Genomic DNA, 20050 nt, shown 5'->3' with positions numbered 1-20050 from the left:
TCCAATTAACCTAATGTTTGTATATAGAACCATTAAAATAGTCATATTATCTCTATTCACAATCCTCTAAAACCCCAATGTTACCAGTGAAAGTTCTAACGAGGAATTCCCATTTACTCTGTGTCTTATTATTGGGGAGACACCCAGGGAGCAAGCAGTACAGCAAACAGAAAGTCGATTCCTGTGGCTTTGGAGACCAGATAAGCACATCCAACCTCAGAGGTGCAGGGCTCAGGAAGGGACAAACAGGGCAGCAGGAATGCCAGGTCTGTTATGAGCTAACATTTGCAGTCCAAAGAGGCAGTTAACAAGGGGGTCCACAGGGCAAAAGCTGACTGCCTAGCTCCTCCTGGGGTCTCTAGGTCAGGGGGTCTCAGAAACGCTTGTACAGTCTTCTAGCCAACTGGCTGGCATGTTTAAGACAGTTTGCCTTCTGAATATCCTGAAATTAACTCATTAGGTACTTGAAACACTTACTTGAATAAGAGCCCTTCTCTGCAGGATCTTAGTTTAGTTTTGGAATCTGTAGCTGGGATGAGTCATGTTTGTGTTACAAAACGGCCAGTATCTCCCATCCAGGGCTTCCAAGGGACTCTCCCCTGTAGTCAGCCCAGCTCAGCCACTTGGAGGAAAGGGCATGTTGGAGCTAGTGGTCAACCTTACCTGGGAGACGTATCACAAACAATGATATGTGCTAGTACCAAACAATCTGCTAGTACTTTTCAGATTCAGAATAAATTCACTTTTCACTTTTTCAGATAACTGCTTATCACAAATCATTTTCTAGGCAGACTGCTTTTCCTCATCTTTCTGTTACTCCCACTTCCCACAACGAACCCCTGCTTTCTCCCAACAAGTCCCCTTCTCCTTTTTATTCCTTCAGTGTGTTTGTGATCTGCTGCTTTTATCTGGAATTGATGACATGAGCATGGATGGCAATTACTGACAAATGAAAATGTTTCTGTAGCCTAAATTCAGAACAGTTCTGGTGTAGGAAATAGCATACACACAATATCAACTACAAAAATTTGGGTTTTTTTTCTTAATCTTCACTCTGATCCGAGTATGAGGCTCCCCGTGGCTCTCTAACCTTGTCATATCTGGTACTGTTCATGTGAACTCAGATCTGTGAACCTGGTGAGACCATGGCAGAATCTCATTAGAGTTTTAAATGTCGTTTTCTTAAAGTTGAGAACCTCAGAATGTATTCTTTGGTCCACTAATATTTTTGTTCTTTGAGAATGGCCTTGTTTTTCTTCTTTAAGTTCTTTTTAGGTTTTGTGGGCACCCCCAATTTGTCTTTGATAGTTTTTTATATTCTTGATACTAGTTGTTTATCAGTTAAATGATATATATATATATCTCCTTCAGTTATCTAATTGGTTCCTCCCCTTTCTTTGTGGTTCTTATTGTTGAAGAGCATGATACAATTTAATGTAGTCAATATGTTTGTATTTTGCTTATTTGTAAATCTTAATAATCTTATTATAGAAGTAAAAAAAGAGAACCACTGTATAGTCTTTCTAGATCTCGTTTCTAAGAACAAAAACTGAGGCTTTTTAGATAGTTGCATTCAAAGTATTGCCACAATACCACTTATGAAATTCCTTCATTGCCTTCATTATATGATAGCAAGGTGTCAGACTTCTTCTGGAGTTATTTTAGAATCTCAACTATTCACTCAGTATCATCGTTCTATGATACCACTGCAAAACAAATGAAATCATGATATCACCATGTTTTAATCTTTCCATTACTAATTTATGAAACATGAAATTAAAAACACATGTTTTTTTCAGTTTTGTCCCCATAGATAAAATTCTTGAAATTCTGAAACTGGATCCATTCCTTACCTGGATGAATGAGGACCCATTGATGAACATTTTCTCAAGTTTCAGGACTGTGTATTATCTGATTAAGAACTCATTTTCATCAGACAACAGAGAACTCTCTGGAGTCCTGAAAGGTTTATCTTACATCAGTTCAAGGAAGCCCATGGGGAACAGCGACACTGAAGACCATTTGGATTTCTTTAGTGTAGTGACTCAGTTTCTTTCCCAGGTCAATAATTCGGAGGACCTCTCCAAATTCAACCAAAATCTCAGGTCTGTTCTCCATCTTGTAAGAGAAAGTTCTACAGAAATGGCTAATATCATGGATATTCTCTTACACTCCCCCAGTCAGGCCTGCTCTCCTGTGCTCCAACACATTGTGATTGATAAGCTAACTGACTTGTTTTCTGTTGTAAATAGTTTGTTCCCTCTAAGAAACAGAGACACACTAGAATCAACTATGAGATTATTTGGTGCCATTTCCCAAGTTGGTGTAGAAAGTCATTTCCTGGAGCCTGCCTTAGAAATATCTAGAACTCTGACTATGCTGGTGAATAACACTGTTGAACTTGGTGGTCTCGCCTCATCGGTGGATTCCATGGTCAGACTTCTCAATCTAGCCAAAAAGGTTTCAAGAAAAATGGCTATGATGTTGGAAGCTCTCTCCATCTCGAGTACAAAGGAATCCGGGAAATTCTTTGGCAGTTTGTATTCTATCATGCTACAAAGTTTCCAACATCATGTAAAGCAAATAACTACTTTTAAAAAAGTAGAACCTTTTACATTTGAAAAGAAAAAGGAATTGTTGGTGCCATTTCTTGACCTGGCCTTCTGGATGATTGGAGTCACACCTAATATGTCCCAGGACTCTGATATTTTCAACATATCATCTAGCATGCTTTCATATGTCAACCAATTCAAAGACTTTCCTGATATTTTGGAAGAAATGACTGAAAATTTAATTTTTACAAAAATCAATTTGAGAGATTTGGAGCATCTTGTGGCAGTGATTAAAAACAGGACTCAAAATTTTTCTACTAATGCTGCTAACTCATGGGAAGAGATTCTAGACTGCTTAGTTCCTATAAGGAACATCACTACCCAAATGGACTTCTTGAAGTTTTATGAGCTTTCTTCTACCAACCGTTCTCAGGTTCTGAGGCAAGAGGGAAGTCATGAAGCAATCGAATTTTTGGATGGAATGTTAACAGATAATAGCACAGAAAGAGAGACTTTCTTGAAAGTGGTGATTGACCTCACCTTACAAGCTCTTTGGAATGGCTTAAAGGAAGACAACTGGGATATTTTTAATCTCCTGATGACATTTGCCCAGCACCCAGATGACCTTTTAAAAACGATAGAATCAGTTGTAGAGGTCTCTAGTGGAATTAACAGTGACTACCGAGACGATTTAAGCCAAGATTTATTTTCCAATTTGTCAATGCTTCAGAACACCACTCGCTATCAGCTTGCAAAGACAGTCCTGATTGGTCTCAGCAGAATGGTCCCCTCCAGGGAAGGGCTGCCTCCAAACAATGCTCAGTGGATTCATTTCACACACACTTTGTTTCACCCAGATAGCAACAGTTTTCCTAATCCAGCCACTGGTCAGAATGTTACACCGGCAATGGATGGAAGGACCAAGGAAGAAATGATGGGACTTCCTCCTGGCTTGGAACCAACATCACACTTCCAGAAATTCCTGAAGGCGATATTTGTATTGATTGGACACTGGCAGAGAGTCCCACAAGCTGATCAAAGGTATCCTAATTCCCATTTTGCTTAATTTATTCCTTACTGCAGAAATCTAGAGGGACTCGCTTCAAACCATCACACTCTAAAGTCAGTATCCATCCACACAGAGCAGTCCAAGTCAACCATTCCTTTGCCCCGTTTGCCTCATTATTTGGCATCCAAGTATGATTTGGATTAATATTTTAAAATTTCTGAAAGTACTTGTTTCGGGACTGGATACACACATAGTGTTTGGAAGGCTGGATTCACTACTGCATTTGTGCATGTGTCACAGCAGTAGTACTGTTTTGTGCCTCACTAATACGTATAGGTATCATCTGCCGATAAAAGGAGCACACTAAATTGTAAAACAGTGATGAGTCAGGTGTGGCAGTGCACACCTGTCATCACAGCAGCCACGGGTACCACTATTGGGTATGCAGTCATGAATGTGAGCTATCCAGTTACAAGATTGTGCTTGCAGCTGTAACTAACCATAGGATAAAAACAGGGAGCCAAGGACTCCTGCCCTCCTGAAACTCAGCTCTAAATGATGCTTGCCTCTAAATCCTCCTATTCCCAAATGTTAGGTCAAAAGACTGGCACTGAACTCACAATCCTGCCCCAGCCTCCAAAGTGCTAGGATTACAGGTCTGTGTCATCAAACTCTGCTTGACACTTGTTCTTAAAAGTTCCAGTGCCACTGAATTCAGTGCCGGCATTAGCCTGCTGTCTTGGGCTGGAGGATATGTGCCTTTTGATGCACAGAGCCCCAGGGTGCTGCCCCTGCCTCAGCTGTGCTTCCTGGATGTGGCAAGGCTGGCTACCCTGTGGTCCTTGCTCTTCTTGTAGCCCCATGTGGCAACTTAGAGACGTTGTGTAAACACTTTCTCATTTGCTACCAGATAGGCTGACCTACTTCCTTTTAGTTCTGTTGCCACAGAACTCTACTCTGAACATGATTTTTTTTTTATGGCTAGGAAAGATGTCCCTGCTTGGTGGAACAGATGTCTCATTATTTCAAAATTTAAATGCTGGCTTCCAAAGCCTCCTGTTTTATGTCCTCATTGTCTTTGATCCTTAAACTATAGTGCTTGAGTGTAGTGTTCTTGCTCTGCTTTCAAACTGGAGGTAATCCTGGACACCTCTGTTCTCTGATCTCAGCTTTCACCTGAGTTTTCAGTTCTCCCTCCCTCCCTCCCTCCCTCCCTCCCTCCCTCCCTCCCTCCCTCCCTCCCTCCCTCCCTCCCTCCCTTCCTCCCTCTTTCCTTTTCTACCTCCCTCCTTTCCTCCCTTTTTACATAGGCTCTTGCTACACAGCCCAGGCTAGCCATGATCTAGAGAGCCAGTCTACTGAGTGCTGAGGTTGTAGGTATGCACCTCAACATCCATATGATGCAACACATTTATAAAATTACTGTTTTCTGTTTTAATTTTTATTGAGTTATTTTATGGGGAACATTGAAGCAGTTTTTCTAGCTGTTTTGAGATTTACAAGGTGTTACTGTTAACTGTATCTATCTCACTATGCCATAGAACACAACTCGGTTTGCTCCTGACTGGGTCTTGCTCTTCTCCACAGTTATCACCCCAGCCTCTGGAAGCCACCGCTCTGCTCTCAGCTTCTATGAGATCAACATATTTAGGTTCTGCATGGGTGATGACGTATGATAGCTGTCATTTTGTCCCTGACTTATTTCACTTAACAGTATTACCCCAATCTGCTACGCTGTTACTAAGAGCAGGCTTTATCCTTTCAATGGTTGTCATCATATTACAACCCCTTCAACGCCCAACTCTTGCATCTCAATAGAATGGAGCAAAAGGAAAAAGCAGACATCAAGTTTTTAAGAAGAACCAAGCAAATTGCAGTAGGAAGCAGGAAGGTTTCTGGAGGTCCAGCCTAGTGGCCTGTACTTTTCCTTTGCGCAAAATAAACAGGGTAGAGTAAGGAGAGAGTTCTTACATGTGACTTAACCTTCAGCTGGGCAGCCATGCTTGGAGATTGCACATTTATCCATTAACACCATGATCTGTGTTTTTTTAAGTGTTTTGGAGATGTGTCAAGTTTTCCGGCAGCTGGAGAAGGCCTCGGAAGCTGTGGAGATGCTGCGCAGAGTTGAGATGATGGCTTTGCATGTGCTCATCATCTTTGCAGGTGGGCTGCTTATGTAAGGAGCACTCCTAATTGCCCGTCCCAGTTATCACAGCTTGACTGTTGGCAAGATGCATAGACTGACTCTGACTTTCTTTTAAAACAAAGCATAGGTTTCCTAGCTTAGCTATTAGGGCTGGGGTGGTCTGGTCCACCCTTCCCCACCTCAGTGGCCCCTGCTCTAGCCAAGCTGGATAGTACCCTTCCCTCAGCCAAACCTGCACTCTCTGGTCCTCAGCTTCCCAAATGCTGGGGTTACAGTTTTATAACATGGTGCCCAGCCCATGTGTGCTGTTGTGAATGTGCTTTCCTTGATTGTATTTATGCAGTTGAGATGCTGCTCAGGTGTTCATTTATTGAATGGGTGAATGCCTGAATAGAAGCCAGGAGCCCTCAGACACTCAAGTTGCCTTGCATGAAATTCCTAAGTGTGCAAGCTGTTCGTGTGGGGCGTTGCTGTCCATGAGTCCTCCTAAGCATTCAATGCGTGGGGCAATACTTAGCTTAAGCCACACTGGAAGAGAGAGAGATCCTGGGCTCTTATTTGGTGTAAGTGAACAGGCTGTGGGGTTGGAACATCCCAAAGAGGAGTCAAGCTTGCCCAAAAGGGTGTAAGAACACACACAAGCCCACCATCAAAGAGGAAGGGTCACTAGCCTCAGAGTCGACTCGATGGCCTGTGTGGGTGGCCATTGCTGGGATCCAGGTATGAGGGAGAGTATGTATCTGCACGTGGAAGGAAGGGGAAAGGAGACTCAGGCAGGAACTAGCCTTCTAATGCAAAGTTGTGATACTGATCAGTGGTGTTAACTGAAGGATGACACTGTGGGTGAGAATGAAGGGTAGAAAGAGAAGACCATGGGGAATAAACCTCAAGTTGAGGCATGCCAGTTGAAACCTGAAGGTTGAAGGGATGTGTCTGTGTGTTAACTGATGTGTGGCTCAGTGTCCAGAAGAACCCTGGCATAGGCACGGTAGACATTCAGCTAACGTCTTTAACAGGACTGAGTGGACTGTTGAATGAGTGCTGACTGTAGGATGGGCACACTGGGCCAGACTTCTTCACTGGTAAGTAAAGGTTATATAGTTCCATGTGCCTGGAGGCTTTGTTCAGTGACACCATGGCAACTGGTCTACTGGGAGGAGAGAGAGAGAGACAGAGAGGGAGAGACAGAGAGAGAGACAGACAGAGAGAGACAGAGAGAGACAGACAGAGAGAGATAGACAGAGAGAGAGACAGAGAGGGAGAGACAGAGAGGGAGAGAGATAGACAGAGAGAGACAGAGAGAGAGTCAGAGAGAGAGACAGAGAGAGAGACAGACAGAGAGATAGACAGAGAGAGAGAGACAGAGAGGGAGAGACAGAGAGGGAGAGAGACAGAGAGAGATAGACAGAGAGAGACAGAGAGAGAGTCAGAGAGAGAGACAGAGAGAGACAGAGAGAGACAGAGAGAGAGACAGAGAGGGAGAGACAGAGAGGGAGAGAGACAGACAGAGAGAGAGATAGACAGAGAGAGAGAGAGAGAGAGAGAGACAGAGAGAGAGAGAGAGAGAGACAGAGAGAGAGAGAGCCTGAGTTCAGGGCTTCATGGTACCGGACAGACACAGGGTAAGCTACAGGACCTCTTTGAGTCTCAAAGAGGGTGAGCTGACATCTATTTCAAAGAGTAGCTGAGAAGACTAAATAAGAGGAGAGTGTAAACACGTGATCTCCTTAGGGCCTTGCTGGGGACATGTATGTGAAGCATACCTTTGCCTCTCCTTCCCTGGTTCTAGGGCAGGCTGAGGGTGTGACTCCCTGCCAGCAGCTGGGAAAGGCAGCCCCCAGGTTACCTAGAGTTGGCTTTCAGGAGAGATGGCCCAGATGAGCTCTGGTCTATTCACTACCCTCCTTCTTGTAATAGGAATGTTTCTTTGAACCCAGGATTGAACCTTTTGGATTGAAACATAAAAAAACGAGGAACAGGGGACCGAAATGAACACAGATGATGAAATGGAAGCCTTACGTGTTGCGTAGGAGAGTTGTGTATCTATATCCACAGACCTAAATTTTTATTTCCTACTGGAAATGTCTGTAAACATGGACTGTATTTCCAAAAACCAAGTGTTAACACGTGAAAGCACACAGCGTGCTGCTCAATAAAATCTCACCATGTGGAAGCATGCTTGGGGATGCTAAATCACATCTCTTTCTGATTCTTTTTCTGGCACGTAAAATTCATCCATGTTTGAAAGCGCAATTATTTTGACATTTCACAGTTGGGTAAAGTAATGAATTTTCAATGAATGGAACCCCTTATTGGTACTTGGATTTCCATGTATCTTACCATTCTGAATCATAGATGCTAAATTAATGTAACACATGAGGTGATACTAGAAAGTTAATTTTTAGTTATACTCCACTCAGGAGTGGCTGTTGTTGAAAGTGCTGTCACACTTTCCTCAGTAGAGCAGACCCTGTTCTGTGAGTAGGAAGTTGGGTGGAACCAGGAGTTCTCAGTGAGGAAAATCAGGAGAGCAACGGACACAAGGAGCCCAGCTGCTGGAGTTGTTGATGTCATTGTTGACACCAAGTGAACTTCAGCATCATTTTCTGTTCCTTCCAGTGTTAAATATGTCAGAAGCGATCATATCAGAGCCTGCTAAGGTCATGGAAGAAGAAAAAATCATTACTGGCATCCACTTCAGTGTTTTCATATCACAAATTAGTGAGCCGAGGAACAGAGAGCATGAGTCATGCTTGGAAAGAGGAGTTCAAGGTCAGGGAAGGAGAGAGGGCCAAGTGGGCAGTGCTTGCTGTGTAAGCACGAGGGCCTAAGATCAGGTCTCCAGCACCCATGTGAAAGATGGGTGTGTTGGTGGGTGCTTGTAATCCTAGCACTGGGGGTGGGCAGCGACAGGTGGGTCTCCAGAGCTTGCTGGGAATTACTCGACTCAGCCCTGCATTCAGTGAAAGCCATTGCCTCAGAGGAAAAACAAAGATGGAGAAGGGATTGAAAAGGACACCCCAAATCCACCTGTCCTCCATGTGCTGCATACATAGGAACACACACACACACACACACACACACACACACACACACACACACACACACACACACATCTTCGCACATGCATATGTACCTCTCCAGCTGAGGAGATGGGTGGAGATTGTAGAGCTTGGGGAACAATGTGGAGATCTAGAGGGAGGCGGCAGACCTGGAAAGCCAAGTCAGATAGCTAGCCAGCGTGTCTAAAAGGTCAGGAGAGGTACACGCTCAGGTAGAAGGGACTGGAGAGGGGCTTTGAGAAAGCGAAGTGAGGTGGAGGAAGAGGGTGCAAACTGAGTTGTTGCTGGTGTCAAGACCATCAGATCTTCTTGCGGTGATGCCTTGAGGGTCTGCTATCCAACGGGGGGGGCGCAGAGAGAGGCCAGGTGAGCAGAAGTCTGGCACCCCTCCTCATAAGTGCATTATTGTGATCTAACCTGAAAGAAATACAGGGCAAGACCACCCTTTCCTTCCCTCCCTTTCTATTTTCTTTCTTTGCTGGGGAGACAATGTCTCAATACGTGGTTTAGGATGGCAGTAAATTTGTGATCCTCCTGCCTCAGCATCCTAAATGCTGGGATTGCAGTGGTATACCATCTTGCTGAGATAGAGTGGACTCCATTCATTGTGGATTTCTTCTCTTGTTATACTGCCGAGACTAAGACTGATCTGTCTGCCTGCCTATCTGTCTGTCTGTCTATCTATCTATCTTTATTATTATTTTATTTTAGGAACTTTTGGTACTTGAAAAATTAGCAAGTTTAGTTACTCATAAAAGTATACCTTGTTTTCTACAGTGATCCATCATCTAGAAGGTTCTTAGCTATGTTCCAAATGTCAAGACTATATGAAAGCTGAGGTGACACTCTGACACTGGGAGAGTGTGCAGTGAGCTGAGTTGAGAGGGCTCTAGATAGCCAGGGAAGGGAAGAGAAGGGAGGGGAGGAGGAGGGGAAAGGGAAGGGGAGGGGAGGGAAGGCTATGGCTGGGCTGAGTGAGGCTGAGTTCTGAGAGGTATCTATTTAGAGAAGAGGCAGAATTCCCCAGCTGAAGGCACAGTGTGGGGATGGGGGCATGAGGAACACAAATTATGAGTGATTAGGAGGTTGAGGTGGCCAGTAGCTGGAGAAGAAACTGGGGTGCATCATGGAACTTTCCAGATTTCTGTAACTGACTAGCTCTTTTTTATCTCAAGGCAGATGATAGATGACAGGGGTAGGGAAGATATGGCCAGTACCTTCCAGGAGTCGGCTAATCTCAAGGGTGTGACCAGGTGGGGTTCTGGATAGAGACCCAGAATCTAGAGCTATCAGGAAATAGAATGGAGGAGGGAAGACTGAGGCAAGGGAATGCCAAGGATGTTTCCAGATGTCACTAGAGAGGTGTGGAGAATGCGGAAGCTGACAAATATAATTTGTACTCCCACAAGAACATTCTGAGAATGAAAGAGTAAAATGATTATAACACTGCTAGGATAATTGGGCTAGGAATCTGTGCAAACCAGAGTGAATGGGTATCCTTCCCAGAGAGTGTGTGAGAAGAAGCACCAGTGAATGAGAATTCTACCTACAGGGGCACAGGAAAAGAGAAGGTGTTGGGGAGGCGCGTGGGGGGGGTAAATTGATTTTTATTCAATTAATTTAGCTCAGACAAGTCTTAGTTTACATTTTAGACTTAAAAACATAGCATTAATACATAAAGGGGATATAGTATTTATACATAATGGCATAGAATTTATCCCTTAAAAATGGGTTTCTGTCATGGAAGGAACTGCTAGACATTCTATTAAATGAAGTAACCAGACACTGAAAGCCAAACAGTGCATACCCATATATGTGGAAGCTAAATGTTGACTTGGTACAATGGACAGGAGAATGGTAGGGACCAGAGGCTAAAGAGCCAGGGTGTCTGTCAGGGACAGAGATGCAATTGGACACAAGGAATAACTGATAATATTCTACAGCTCAGTGGATTAACTATGTTTCTACTACTGGTTTATTCTGGAAGGCTACCACAGCCAGTTGAGTGTTTCAGAACAGCTATGTGAGAGATCTCTGGATAATCTCAGTACCAAGAAACAATAACTACCTGAGGTAATAGGCAGAAATGTGGTAGTTATTTTTCTATTGCTGTGATAAGACACCATGACCAACGGTGTCTTATAGAAGAAAGGATATTTGGGGCTTACATTTTCCGAGGGTTAAAGTCCATGACCATCATGACAGGTAGCACTGCAGCAGGCCAGAACAGTACTGGAGCAGTAGCTGAGAACTCACATCTTGAGACATAACCACAAAGCAGAGAGAGCTAACAGGGAGCGCTATGGACTTTTGAGCCTTAATAAGGTCAACCCCCAGTGACTCACCTATCGCAATGAGACCTCATCCTCTAAGCCTTCCCAAACAGTTCCACTGACTGGGGGGCTAAGCATTCCAACATTTGAGTTTATGGAACAATTCTCATTTGAAGGGCCACACTCAATTACCTTGATTTAGTTATTTTACACTGTCTCGATGAGTGTAAAGGAAGGCAGTGTACTCTGTTTAAGACGTGAAGTTTCTACATATACATAAAAACCAAAAAGTTTTAAAAGGTACAGTTTTACCTTTATCTGCTTGTGTATCTTGATGATGATGACTGAAGAAATATTTAGGAATTTGGGTCAGTTTGAGTCTTTGAAGAACAGTTTTCCGAGATTGAGCTGGTCAAGAGATGCCTGCTTATTAACTTTGTCTGTTTCTTCTGGCAGAAAACCCTTCCCTGACTAAGGACCTTCTGTGTGCTGTGCTGAGTTGCAAGGGAGGTGGGGTGAGGCACCTGATCTTGTCTGCTGTTCAAGGAGTCACTTTGGCACATCACCACTACCAGGTTTGTTTTCCTTTGTGCTCAAGAGCATTTTACATTCATCACAGTTAGCCAGGCAAGGCAGTGATGTTGGGTCAGGCAAGGTAGTAGGGTTACTCCATAGTTGCAACTTGGTCCTGAGAACCAAAGGGACTCTGCTGTGTGGCCACAATGGGAATGAGCTCTGTAGGACTGGTGGTATGCAGAGCTTGGCCAGTATTCAGCTATGAGAGTTGCTTGTTAAAGTATTAGGGATTTTAAAAACGGTGGTTAATCATTTGCATCATTAAAACTCAAACTGTAGACACATATAATTAAATACATATGTTAAGAGCAAAAGCAACAAGTGCTTGTGACACATGACTTCCTAGTTTTGGATGTATTTTACTTCCTCTGTGCTGAGATCATTTGCATTCATGTCATCTGCATGACTGTGGTACTCTGGGCTGTATACTTGCTACTGATCAGGGTTTCATAGCTCTGTATCATAGCATAACATCATGCTCATAGGAAGTGGGGTGTTTACATCAGGGGAACTGGTAAGTGTTATCAAACAAACTGTTTGTCCATCCATTCATCTGCCTCTCTACCTCTCTGCTTTCCTTCCTTCCTTTCTTCCTTCCTTCCTTCTTTCCTTCCTTCCCCCTCCCTCCATTCTTCCTATCTATTGATCCATTCATCCATCTCATCTATTATTTATCCATCTGTCCATGCATCCATGCATCTATCCATCCATCCATCCATCCATCCATCCATCCATCCATCATCCATCCCTCTACCTACCCATCCACTTACCCAACCATCAGTTTATTTTCTATCAGTTTTCTATCATCTATGTTTTTGGAAAGGTAACATTTTGTTTCTTTATTTATCATTAGCAAATATTATTTATTCATAACGATGAGTTTAATTATGACATTTTATACATGTATATAATACACATTATCATATTTACCCCTTATCTTATCTTGACTTTGCTCCCACTGCAAATTGTTTATTTATGTAGTGTATTTTGACCATATTCTTTTCTATCCCCTACGCTTCCCACCTCTTTACCCAACCAACTCATGTTCTTATTCTCTCTTACACCCCATCACACCTCTCAAATGAAAATCTAAACACAAAAATCCAAATAAAGCAATACAAAATAAAAGACACAAAACCAAAAATCTGAAATACTTTTTGTGTTGGCAATCTCCTCCTGGACATAGGTTCTACCCTTGAGTTTGGTTGGTATATTTTTATTCAGTGACATTCTATTGGAGAAAACCGGTTTTCCCTTTCCCAGCAGGTATCAGTTTCAAATAGCTTATTTGTTAGAGCTGGGCTTTATGTATTCTTCTCAGTAATAGAATTTTGTTTGGTTTGATTTTCTTCAGGTCTTATATCAGCGTCTTTATGAGTTCAATATATGCCTGGACAATGCTTTTTCCTTGTAGTGTTTGACATCTTTTTGAATCATCGGCCAAAGGGGCCCCATACACCAGCATCCACGCCCCTGACAAAATCATTATCTTGGCAAGATAGTTTTTAAATACCTGCTTGTCCACCGTGGGATTAAGTAATTTATAACACTGGTAAATGCCAAAGACTGACAGCTGATGAGACCATGCATGGTGGTTTCCTTTCTTATTAACTTGTACAAATACTCAGGAATCCAACCCAGGGCCACCAACTTGTACTGAATTAGAGTGTGATTTTATAAAGCTAGAATCCTTGAGAAGCTGGAAGAATGGCAGTGTTGTTCCAGAAACAGGTAAAGACGTAGGTTTTATATACAAACAATTCTGGGTTCTTGCTTTTTTTTGTGGTAAAGTAACCCTTTCCAGTCAGATGTTCAGGGGTGCATGATCCTCTGGGGAATCAGAGATGATAATGACAAAGACTGAAACCCCAAAGATGTGGCGAAGACCACTCCCCTGAGGATGCATGAGAAGGTGGTGAAACCTATGGACCAGAACAATGTTTCATTAGTTAGCGTCTAGAGAGAAATGTGTGTGAAAGGGAAGCCCCGAGGAGCACCGGATGACTGCCCTGGCAGCCTGTGGTTTCCTTTTTGTGTTGGTTTATTTAGACAGCTACTTTGTTTTTCAGGCTGTGCACATCTTTGTTTGGTAAAGGTGAATCATCTATAATCTGAAAATACCTAGTATAGCATATTACCAAATCTAAAACTTTGGGTACCAGCATGACACCACATATAAAAAAATACACACCTGACATGCCACAGTCAAAATACAGGAACACTAACGTGCTGTATGGGTTGTCTTGAGACTATGCACACAGAGTACAGTTAGAGCAGCTTCCTAGCCTTAGTATACCTCATAATGTGTACTCACATCTTCCACTATCCAGAAAGACCTGGAATTGGAAAACACTGCTGACCTTAAGTATTTTATTTAGAGAAGGCAAATCCAGCTGCCTTACATGTGGGAAAAACCAAAGCTCTCACTTTTTTAAATGTTGAGAGAGGTTCATGATAATAAAACTGGTAACACAGTCCAGACTTTGGAACAACTGACCTCAGGACATCATTCACAGCTCAGATTAGTGTGTATGTGTTAGTACCTCTGGCTGAATAAAGAGTACAAACCCCTGCTTTGATGATGGAAAAGCAATTGCTCCTGTCAGGATGAAAAACATGTCTTGAGTTCTTTTCTGTTGTGATAAACAGCATGACTAAAACAGTGTATGGATAAACAGTTTATTTGGCTTATGGGTCATAGCCCATCATCTGGGGAAACCAAGGCAGGAACTTGAAACAGAAATCATGTGGTGAGGTTGTTTCCTTCCCTGCCCCTGCTTGTGCTCAGCTACCTTTCTTATGCAGCCTTGGCCTAGGCTGGTACCACCCACAGTGGGCTGGGCCATCTATGTCAATAGGCAGTGAAGAAAATGCTTCAGTGACATGGCCACAGACCAGCCTGATGGAAACAATTCCTTAGTTATGGTTTCCCCATGGTAGAAATATCAAGTTGACAGCCTTGACATTAACTACCAAAAAGGTCTGTAGTCCAAGGGTACTTAGTGAGTCTTTTGTAAATCCTTTGCAGGTGATGTCATGGGGTTTCTCTGTGTTGGGCTGAGGTAGCAAAGGTTGATGCTACATTTAATTGCTTGATGTCTCAGTATTCTATTGTGCAGTTTGGTTAGTACCAGAATGGGGCTCCACTAACCAATCCAGATGCGGAGACCTCTGATGCCAACCCCTTATTCTCTCCAAGATTGTGTTCCCAACATCAGAAAGTAATTGTCTTGGGCTCAGTAGAACCTGAAATTAAGTTTTAAAAGACATCACTGTCCACAGAGTGACACTTCTGGGTTGACTAGAATCAGGTAATGTGACTGGAATGTCAGGTTGGCTTGGGGGCTTTTGAACACTTCCTCAAGTCTAATACTTTGGACCCCACAGTGCCTACTCACCTGCTTAGTGCCTGGGTGATGCAGGTCTGCTTGGAGAAGGAGGGCTTATGTGCTATGTTTGACCTGTGCTGGCTCCTCATGCTCTCAAGGTTGTAGATTAACAAAGTCAAGTGTCAGTCTTTACGTTAGATACTTCTGACCTGCAGCCTGGTCCACCTGTGCTCAAGGATGTTGGAGTTTTTCTTTGATCACTTCCTGCTACTGGAAAGAGCAGTCCACTTCACTTGTCTGTAATTCTTTCTGTGTCCAAGTTATTATTTTCTTAAATGTAAGAGTAACGCTAGTGGCGGAACCACCTGAGGCCTGAGGACTGCACACTGAGGATCCCATCCTGACAGGGTCCAGCCCACCCTGAGACTGGCAAGACCCTGGTATTAGGACCACCTCCATCCATGGGAAGAGGAAAGCTGCCAGAGTATTGGGTCTTCTTGCACCCACCAGAAGGGAACCTTTGTCCCGTATACACCAGGAGAGGAAGAGACTCCTTCTGCACCCACTGGAAGAAGGAGTCAATATAAAAACACACTCAGCAACAGAAAAACTAATATGTCACCACCAGAGTCTAGAGAATCTACACCAGCAAGACCTGAATTTCCCAGTGCAGATGAAGCAGAAGCGAATGACCTTAAAAACAACTTCATGAAAATGATAGAGACCCTCAAACAGGATATGAGAAAATCCCTTAAAGAAATAAAAGAAAAACCAAACCAAAAAATACAAGAAATCAACAAATCTTAAAGAAAGCAAGAAAAGGCAAGAAAAAACCTAACAGATAGAGGAAACAATTCAAACAGTTCAAGACATGAAAACTGAAGTAGAGACAATAAAGAAAACACAACATGAGGGAATTCTGGAAATAGAAAACCTGGGTAAGGGGCTGGAGAGATGGCTCAGAGGTTAAGAGCACTGGCTGGTCTTCCAGAGGTCCTGAGTTCAATTCCCAGCAACCACATGGTGGCTCACAACCATCTGCAATTCAATCTGATGACCTCTTCTGGTGTGTAGACAGAACACTGTATATGTAATAAATACATAAATCTTAAAAAAATAAAAGAGAACAATTAAAAAAAAGAAAACCTGGGTAAAAGATCAGAAACTACAGATGCAGCATAACCAACAGAATACAAGAGATGGAAGAGAGAATCTCAGGTGTTGAAGATACACTAGGAGACCAAAGAAAATCTTAAGTTCAACAAATCTGGAACACAAAATATCCAGGAAATATGGGACACTGTGAAAAGACTATACCTAAGAATAATAGGTATAGAAGAAGGTGAAGAAACCCACCTCAAAGGGGTAGAAAACATATTCAACAAAATTATAGAAGAAAACTTTTGCAACCTAGAGAAAGACATGTCAAAGAAGGTACAAGAAGCTTACAGAACACCAGATAGAGTGGACCACAAAAAGTCTCCTTGACACATAGTAATCAAAACCCCAAACATACAGAATAAAGAAAGAATATTAAGAGCAGCTAAGGAAAAAGGTCAAGTAATATATAAAGGTAAACCTATCCGAATTATACCTGACTTCTCCATGGAAACTTTGAAATCCAGAAGGTCCTGGATAGAAGTTCTATCAACACTAAGAGACCACGGATACCAACCCAGATTACTATACCCAGCAAAGCTTTTAATCACAGTAGATGGAGAAAACAAGATATTCCATGACAAACCCATATTTAAACAATACATATCCACTAACCCAGCTTTACAGAAAGTTCTGGAAGGAAAACTCCAACCCAAGGAAGTTAACTACAACCAGAAAAACCTAGGAAATAGATAATCCCACTTTACCAACAGCTAAAAGAAAAAAGGCGTAGAAATTCACACACAATTCTATCACCACCACCAAATCCAAACCAAACAAGAATGAACAATCAATGGTCATTAATATCCTTCAATATTAATGGTCTTAACTCTCGTCCTTAAGAAGACACAGGCTAACAGAATGAATTCGAAGACAGAACCCATCCTTCTGCTGCATATAGGAAAAACACATCTCATCTTCAAAGACATTACCTCAGAGTTAAGGGTTGGGAAAAGATTTTCCAATCAAATGAACCCAAGAAACAAGCAGGGGTAGAGATCCTAATATCTAACAAATTAGACTTTAAACTAAAATCAATCAAAAGAGATGAAGGAGGTCACTTCATACTCATCACAGGAGAAATCCACCAAGATGAGGTCTCAATCCTGAACATCTATGCCCCAAATACAAAGGCATCACGTTCATAAAAGAAACATTTCTAAAACTCAAATCACACGTAAAAACTCACACACTTATAGTGGGAGATTTCAACACCCCACTCTCACCACTAAATAGGACCAGACAGAAATTTAACAAAGAAACAAAGGAACTAATGAAGTTATGACCCAATTGAATTTAACAGACATCTATAGAGCATTACATTCAAACATAAAAGAATATACCTTCTACTCAGTGCCACATGGAACCTTCTCAAAAATGGAGCACATACTTGGCAACAGAGCAATAGGTACAAAAAAATTGGAATAACCCCCTGTATCTTATCAGACCACCATGCTTTAAAGTTAGAATTCAACAATAACATAAATTGCAGAAAACCTACAGACTCATGGAAATTGAACAACATGCAATTGCACATTCCTGGCTTCAATAACCTTGATACCCAAGCCACACAAAGACACAACAAAGAATGAGAACTTCAGACCAATATCCCTCATGAACATTGATGCAAAAATACTCAATAAAATACTGGCAAATTGAATCCAAGAACACACCAGAAAAATCATCCACCATGATCAAGTAGGCTTTATTCCAGGGATGCAGGGATGGTTCAACATATGAAAATCCTACTCCTACAGCTGTATCCTTCAGCAAAGTGAAAGGATACAAGATTAACTAAAAAAATCACTATCCCTACTATATATAGATGATAAATGGTCTGATAAAGAAATCAGAGAAGCATTACCCTTTACAATAGCCCCAAACAACATAAAATATCTTGGGGTAATGCTAACCAAACATGTGAAAGGTCTGCATGACAAGAACTTTGAGTCACTAAAGAAAGAAATTAAAGAAGATACCTGAAAATGGAAAGATCTCTCATGCTCTTGGATAGGTAGGATCAACCTAGGAAAAATGGCAATCTTGCCAAAAGCAATCTACAGATTCAATGCAATCCCCATTAAAAACCCAGAACAATTCTTCACTGATCTTGAAAGATTTCCCAACTTTATATGGAAAAATAAAAGACACAAGATAGCCAAAACAACCCCACACAACAAAGGAACATCTGGAGGCATCATCATCACTGACTTCAAGCTCCATTATAGAGCTATAGTCCTGAAAACAGCTTGGTATTGGCACAAAAATAGACAGGTAGACCAATGGAATCGAATTGAAGACCCTGACATTAACTCACACACGTATGAACATCTGATTTTTGACAGAGTACCTAAAACTATACAATGGAAAAAAGAAAACATCTTCAACAAATGATGCTGACAGAACTGGATGCTGGCATGTAGAAGACTGCAGATAGATCCATGCCTATTGCCATGTGCAAAACTTAAGTCCAAATGGATCAAAGACCTCAGCATAAATTCAGCCACAATGAACCTCTTAGAAGAGAAGGTAGGTGGTACCTTCGAATGAATTGGTACAGGAGACCACTTCCTGAACATAACACCAGTAGCACAGACACTGAGATCAACAATTAATAAATGGGGCCTCCTGAAACTGAGAAGCTTCTGTAAGGCAAAGGACACAGCCTACAAAACAAAACGGCAGCCCACAGAATGGGAAAAGATATTCACTAACCCCACATCTGACAGAGGGCTTATTTCCAAAATAAATGAAGAACTCAAGAAGCAAGTCTCCAAAACACCAAAGGATCCAATTAAAAAGTGGGGCACAGAACTAAATAGAGAATTCTCTAGAGGAATCTAAAATGGCTGAGAGACACATAAGAAAATTCTCAGCATCCTTAGCCATTAGGGAAATGCAAATCAAAACAACTTTGAGATACCATCTTACTCCTGTCAGAATGGCTAAAATCAGAAACACCAATGACAATTTATGCAGGAGATGTTGTAGAGAAAGGGGAACACTCCTCTACTACTGGTGGGAGTGCCAATTAGTACAGCTACTTGGGAAATCAGTATGGAGATACCTCAGGAAAATGGGTATTAGTCTGCCACAAGATTCAGCAATTCCACTCTTAGGCATCTACCCAAAAGATGCACATTCATGCAACAAGGACATCTTTTCAACCATGTTCATAGCAGCATTATTTGTAATAACCAGAACCTGGAAGCAACCTAGATGCTCAAATGAAGAATGGATGGAGAAAATGTGGTACATTTACACAATGGAGTACTACTCAGTGTAAAAAACAATGGAATCTTGAAATTTGTAGGCAATGGCACTAGAAGAAACCATCCTGAGTGGGGTAAACCAGTCGCAAAAAGACAAAAATGGAATGTACTCACTCATATATGGATTTTAGACATAGAGCAAAGGACTACCAGCCTACAATCCTCACCACCAGATAAGCTAGGAAAGAAGGAGGACCCTAAGAGAAACATACATACATGGTCCCACAGAGAAGAGGAAAGGGACAAGATCTCTTGAGCTATTTGGGAGCTTGGGGGAGGGGAGAGGGAGTTAGAAGAAAGAAAAGGGGAGAGGAGGACATGAGGGAGCAGGAAGATTGAGTTAGGGGAAGAGTAGAGGAAATCAAGAAAAAAGATACCATGATTGAAGGAGCCATTATAGGTTTAAAGAGAAATCTGACACTAGGAAAATGTTCAGAGTTCTACAAGGATGACTCCAATTGACAATCTAAGCAATAGTTGAGAGGTTACCTTAAATGCCCTTCCCTTATAATAAGATTGATGACTACCTAATATGCCATCTTAGAGCCTTCATCGAGTAGCTGATGGAAGCAGAAGTAGACACCCACAGCTAAACACTGAGCTGAACTCTGGAATCCAGTTGCAGAGAGGGAGGAGTGATGAGCAAAGGGGTCAAGACCAGGAGGAAGGGGCA

General features: G+C 42.1%; 1 protein-coding gene across 1 annotated transcript in view; it reads left to right on the top strand.

The window, feature by feature from the left end:
- Positions 1–20050, top strand: part of Abca13 (ATP binding cassette subfamily A member 13) — a 423762-nt gene that overhangs the window by 85018 nt on the left and 318694 nt on the right. The window contains exons 18-20 of the mRNA XM_040746666.1: positions 1800–3593; positions 5615–5724; positions 11499–11617. Of these exons, the coding sequence (XP_040602600.1) occupies positions 1800–3593; positions 5615–5724; positions 11499–11617 (2023 nt within the window). The remainder of the gene's footprint in view (positions 1–1799; positions 3594–5614; positions 5725–11498; positions 11618–20050) is intronic.

Source organism: Mesocricetus auratus, unplaced genomic scaffold (assembly GCF_017639785.1).
Source record: "Mesocricetus auratus isolate SY011 unplaced genomic scaffold, BCM_Maur_2.0 Super-Scaffold_100006, whole genome shotgun sequence".
Taxonomy (NCBI): domain Eukaryota; kingdom Metazoa; phylum Chordata; class Mammalia; order Rodentia; family Cricetidae; genus Mesocricetus; species Mesocricetus auratus.
Note: the sequence above shows the minus strand (reverse complement) of the source record. Positions and strands in the feature narration are given on the sequence as shown.